Source organism: Papaver somniferum, chromosome 1 (assembly GCF_003573695.1).
Source record: "Papaver somniferum cultivar HN1 chromosome 1, ASM357369v1, whole genome shotgun sequence".
In the NCBI taxonomy this organism is placed as follows: Eukaryota; Viridiplantae; Streptophyta; class Magnoliopsida; order Ranunculales; family Papaveraceae; genus Papaver; species Papaver somniferum.
The window spans coordinates 242460920-242466823 of record NC_039358.1 but is presented as its reverse complement, the minus strand read 5'-3'; the positions used below and the strand labels follow the sequence as shown (position 1 = coordinate 242466823).

At 35.1% G+C, this 5904-nt stretch overlaps 1 protein-coding gene across 1 annotated transcript; it reads right to left on the bottom strand.

Annotated features, from left to right (window-relative positions):
- Window positions 1-2542: 2542 nt before the first annotated feature.
- LOC113339562 (protein FAF-like, chloroplastic) lies at window positions 2543-4437 on the bottom strand. The gene is made up of 2 exons (XM_026584810.1): window positions 4296-4437; window positions 2543-4114 (listed from the first exon to the last, which is right to left on the bottom strand). Exon 2 carries the CDS (start codon window positions 4084-4086, stop codon window positions 2647-2649), a length of 1440 nt encoding a protein of 479 aa, XP_026440595.1. The 5' UTR covers window positions 4087-4114; window positions 4296-4437; the 3' UTR covers window positions 2543-2646.
- Window positions 4438-5904: the final 1467 nt, after the last annotated feature.

Genomic DNA, 5904 nt, shown 5'->3' with positions numbered 1-5904 from the left:
ATGTCATACCAGCAAGATGAAGGATTATGTGATACCAAGAGATACTGATGATATTGATGAAGAAGAGATTAATTTTGCTTTATATGGAGATTGTGATCCTGTTGTTTCTGAAGAAGCCTCTAAAAAGTACAGGATCACAATCTCCATATAAAGCAAAATTAATCTCTTCTTCATCAATATCATCAGTATCTCTTGGTATCACATAATCCTTCAATCTTTCTAGTATCACATAAAGCAAATTACTGAACTTCCATAAGGAAAGAAAGCAATAGGAGTTAAATGGGTTTACAAGACAAAGTACATATCAGGTGGTGAAGTTGATAAATTGAAAGCAAGGTTAGTTGCTAAAGGATATAGACAAAAACAAGGAATAGATTATTCTGAAGTCTTTGCACCAGTTGCAAGACTTGACACAGTTAGAATGATCATTGCTCTAGCTGCTCAGAAGCATTGGAAAAAATTTCAGATGGATGTGAAGAGTGCATTCTTAAATGGTTTACTAGAAGAAGAAGTATATGTTGAGCAACCAGCAGGTTATGTTATGGAGGGGAAGGAGAATCAAGTATACAAGCTAAATAAAGCTTTGTATGGTTTAAAACAAGCTCCACGTGCTTGGTATACAAGAATAGATTCATACTTCATTGAGAAAGGTTTTACAAGATGTCCACATGAGCATACATTGTATTTGAAAGTTGATTCACATGGCAATATTATAGTTTGTTTATATGTGGATGATCTTATTTTTACTGGCAATAACTCAGAGATGATCAAGGAATTCAGGGAGGATATGTTGAAATAATTTGAGATGACAAATCTTGGGTTAATGTCATATTTTCTGGGCATTGAAGTACAACAAACAGAAAGAGGCATCTTTACTAATCAACAAAGATATGCAGAAGGAATACTTAAGCGTTGCAAGATGGAATTGTAATCCAATTTTGACTCCAATAGAAGAGAGATTGAAGCTAACAAAAGATGAATTAGGAGAATTAGTAAATTCAACAGACTTAAAAGTCTTGTTGGATGTCTCAGATACTTAACTGCTAAAAGACCAGACATTATGTATGTTGTTGGGTTAGTTAGTAGGTTTATGGAGTTACCAAGACAATCACATTTACAAGCTGCAAAAAGAATTTTGAAGTATGTCAGAGGAACAACTAGCTTTGGAATTTTTTACACAGTTTCAGAAAATCCTAAGTTAGTTGGCTATAAAGATAGTGATTGGGCTGGTGGAGATACTGAAGGAAGGAAGAGTACATCAGGTTATGCATTCCATTTAGGAACATGTTTCTTTTCTTGGTCATTAAAGAAGCAACAAGTTGTTTCCTTGTCTACAATAGAAGCTGAATACATAGCTGCTGGAAATTGTGCCACACAAGCTGTTTGGCTGAGGATGATGCTGAAGTCTCTTTTCAGTGAGCAGATTACACCTACAACAATAATATGTGATAACAAGTCTTCAATCTCGTTAACAAAGAATCCAGTGCTTCATGGAAGGACTAAGCACGTTGATATCAAATATCATTACATTAGAGAACTTGTCAGCAATAAAGAGATTGCTGTGGAATTTTGTGAAAGTAAAAATCAAGTGGCTGATATTTTTATCAAGTCTTTGCAGTCTAATACATTCATCTATTTGCGTGGAAAACTTGGAATGATTAGTAAAGAATATCTTGGTTTAAGGGAGGATGTTGAAGATTTAAACCAAGATATAGTTGGTGGAAGCAACTAGTGGAAGTTGATGTTGTTATATGGAAGCAACTAAGTTAGTTGATGTGGTTTTATGAAAGCAACTAGGAGGAGTGATGCTGTCTGAGTGAAGCATTAAGTGGAAGCAACCAACAGGAGTTGGAGTCGTACTTGGAAGCAACTAGTAAGGTTATCTGAATTACTGAGAACGTATAGTAAACTTGAGAAACAAGTTTACCAGTTTTAGAAGTTTGGTTACATATAGAGTTTAGAATTTTCTAGAAGTATCTTTAATTAGAGTTTGATATGTTAGGAAAGAGTCTTTACTTGAGAGTCAAGTTTGTTAAACTACAAATAGGCTGCAAAACCGTAAGATTAATTATATCAATAGAAGATATTTGTTTGAGTTATATTTACGTTCATTAAATTTTGATATCATATTTTCTACGCTCACTAATAGATTCATATAGCCAGAGAAGAAATGCAAGTTAAAGACAAAATGGGATTTGGATCTACTCGTTTCATGTACTATCGAACTTGCTTGAAACCCCTTTCACGCACAAAGCACGGAATTCTATATATGGCCTTTCAATCTCATCTACAGTAGACAGATAAGCAAATTGCTGGTATAAGCTGCGGCTGCCATACCTAGTGATATTAGTTTGGTTTCTAGTAGTAAACAAATTATATTGAATCTTTTAGGTGGAGTTTTGTCTTCTTTGGTCTAGTAATAATGTTAAAATTGGTAGGAACCACAATTGGAAAATTGCAACCGGATACGAAGAGAGCATACGTGAAATCGCTTTCACTAAAAAAGATAGAGAAATAGAAAGCAAGAGAGACGACTCTCATTGTACCGGAAATTCTTTTTCTCTTATCGGATTGTCATTCGAGTTTAGAGTATTTACAATTACATGTGCATTTACACAAAAATTATATGAAAATGATTTTGATGAATTAAGATGTGGCTGTGCAAAATAGTGGTTCCCAAAATAATACAGATCTTCTTGGTTCCAGTTTGCAGTAAGCTGGAACTATCAAATGTTGATCTACAACCTTTTCTCCATGGCCATTCTGCTTCTCCTCCTTATAATTTTCTCCTTTTTTTGTTGTTGAATTCTTGCCAAATAAATTATTAGTATTATTGTTAATGCAGTAATTATTCTTACTCCTTATGAGATTATTACTGTTGTTGTTGTGGCGGTAAGTATTTTTGGTGTTGGGTAGTAATTGTTGGTTAAGTAGATGATGAATTCCACTAACTGGTACCACTGAGAATGTGTCGTTTCGCCAACAGTACTCATATCTGTTGAAAGTAGGCTCTACCGCTGCAGTGGCCGCAACAGTTTCTTGTTTCGGTGCTAATCGGGATGGCATTCGTTGTGACCCTGCAGCTAATTTTGGTGCTGATATTGGAACTGATTGTGGAAGTAGTTTTGTTGATTGTGAATTCATCATTTTTTCCAACTTGTTTTTAAGATTAGATGATGATGACCAGCAAGATTTTAGGTTATTCTTGTTGTTTGTCAGACCTATAAACTTATTCACCATCATTGCTGATCTGTGAAAATTTATCACTGCAGCTGGCAGTTTTGGAGTCATTTCCAACACAATCCTTCTATTTTCTTCTTCTTGATCTTCCATCTCAATGTCATGACGACATTCGAGGTCTACTTCTTCATCGGTATCAAAAATATCTTCGTCTAATTGTGATTTGGATTCTGGGATAGGTGAAGCGAAAGTTAGAACAAGACGACCGTCTTGACGTTGAGCATTGAAATGGTTTTGAGAAATAGGACCAGAGACAGCTTCAAGAACTAATCTTCCATCTTTACGATGAGTTTTCATTTGAATAGCACCACCTCCTGGTTTAGAGAGTGATTTCAGTGGGGGTGGGAAAGATCTAGGAGCTGCAGATGGCCGTGCTGATGATTTCTTACTAGAATTCATTACTACTACTAATTCTTTCTTCTCTTTTACTATTTGTTCAATTGCTTCTTCTACTTCTTCCTGTTCTTCTTCGGTATCAGAAAGACTAATGTCTGAATGAGGGTAACTATCAGACCCAGATTCAGAACCTAAGTTTTCAGTACAAATCTCAAGACTTTTAATACCTAAACAACTCTTGGATTTGACAAGAGGATGAACATAAGGAGGTGGAAGAGGTGATGGTTTTTGAATTAGAATGGAACTCCAAATATCAAGCTGTCCTCCAGGTTGTTGTTGCTGTTGTTGAGAAAGACTTTTCTTTCGTTCAACATCTTGATTATCAGAGATTTTAGAAGACATATCAACAGCTGAAAGTGTCCTTCTCAATGAATTAGTAGTAGCACTACTACTAGTAAAGGGTTGTTCACTTAGTGACACTTGGTTTACACAAGTAGTAGCACCTGACATCTTACGAAATTCTCTTTATGGAATCACTCTGCAAAAGAAATGATGTTTATATCAGAAATCGATTTCAAATAGATGTCTTTAACTCTTTATAGTAGAATTGTATGTTAAACTGGTGCTGAGTTAATTTCATTTGCAACTCAACTCTTATAAAAAAATATGTTGAAAATACAAAATGAAACCAAGTTGAATACGTAAATTAAGTTGCTTACCTTAAACAATGATCAAAGAACACAACAAGCAAGCATCCAACGATCTTGAGTTTGAAGTGATGAAATTTTTGAGAGAAGAATGATAGATGGATAGAAGGATGAGAATGGGAGTTGTATTTGTAGTTGAAGAAAAGGATCTAGGAACCTCAACATGGATCCCACTTCCCACCACTTCTGTACATGTCATTCATTATTATTAATTACACAGTGAGTGAGTGAGAAGCAGGTCATGTAGAGGAATCCTTTTCTTGGCAACATTATTGGGAGGGTGGAGAAACCAAACTGAGGTAGATAGAGAGGAAAAATAACTTATGCATGTGAAAACAATTGAATACGCGTCGCGTATATTTATTTAGAAAGATGGTTTAGGACCTTTCTTCCATTAATCTATTGATCAACTGGGAAGTTGTAATCGATAGCAATTGAGCTTGCTAACTGTAATTTTCTTGGTGCTTGGTCTAGGTTGTAAAAAAAAATTGGACCGCTGTTAATGATGCTATTGTGCATAAACTATTCACTCCTTTCGTTTTAGTACAAAACTTTTCTTTTTCTATGAAGGTAGAAGCATTTTGGTCGGATAGCTTCACAATATTTAAACAGAGTTTTCCAACAGTCAAGATGCATGGTCCCTGCATTACTAGGCTAGCATATTGACCATTACTAGTAGAAAAATGCACCGGCCAGTGAGCATGAGTCAAAACCTAGGACTACAATTTTATATACCTTCCTACTATGTGCCGGTGCCTCTCCTAGGACCTAGAGCTGAATTGATACTCCTGCTAGATATTAAATATAGTATACATGCACGGCCAATGAGCAGGAGTCAAAGCGTAGCCATTGGTTGATCAAAAAAACTAGTAGTACAGCCAATGAGCAGGAGTCAAACCGTAGCGATTGGACGACAATACCTAGCTAGCTTATTACTATGGACTAGTGCCTGTCCGGCTGGAAACCTTGATTGATCAAAAGTATTAGTAGTTAACACTTTTTTTGATCAAAAGTATTAGTATTAGTAGTTAACACTAGATTCTATAAACCTTTAATTACGTCGTAAATGGGATTCCCACAAACTAGAAGTATCAATAAAAACAGTCATAACCCACCGTTCGATTTATTCGTTAGTACGGCAAGAAAAAACAGATATAAAATTAGCAAAAGTTAATGGACGGTCAGGTTCTTACAGAAGTATCTGATTCTTACTACTTCATTTAGAACTACACTAATCTTAAGTAGTCAAATTGTAATTGGATTAGCAAGAATATGAGGTTGTTTTATAGAGCTAGAGATGATGAATAATTAATGATAATAAGTTTTTGGATAAAAGAGGTGTGAGATGAGACCAAACAGCATGAATTATGGAAACAAAGGAAAAAAGAAGAGCATATGGTTCTGTTTTTCCAGCTTCTCTCTGATCAGCTCCCACTTGAGTCTGATCCAGAAGAACAACGCAAAGATTAATTGATTGCATAAACGACAACTTTTCTTCTTCAATAATGTTCAATATTATAAGGAATATTTTTGGCTTTTCTTAAATATAACCCACACATTTATTAATCATAGACCATTCAAAATAAATGCTTAAGCTAACCAAACAAATCATTATAATCAC

Bases quoted from the DNA above. Each gene is read 5' to 3' on its own strand.
- LOC113339562 (XM_026584810.1), bottom strand. From the start codon at position 4,086: ATGTCAGGTGCTACTACTTGTGTAAACCAAGTGTCACTAAGTGAACAA.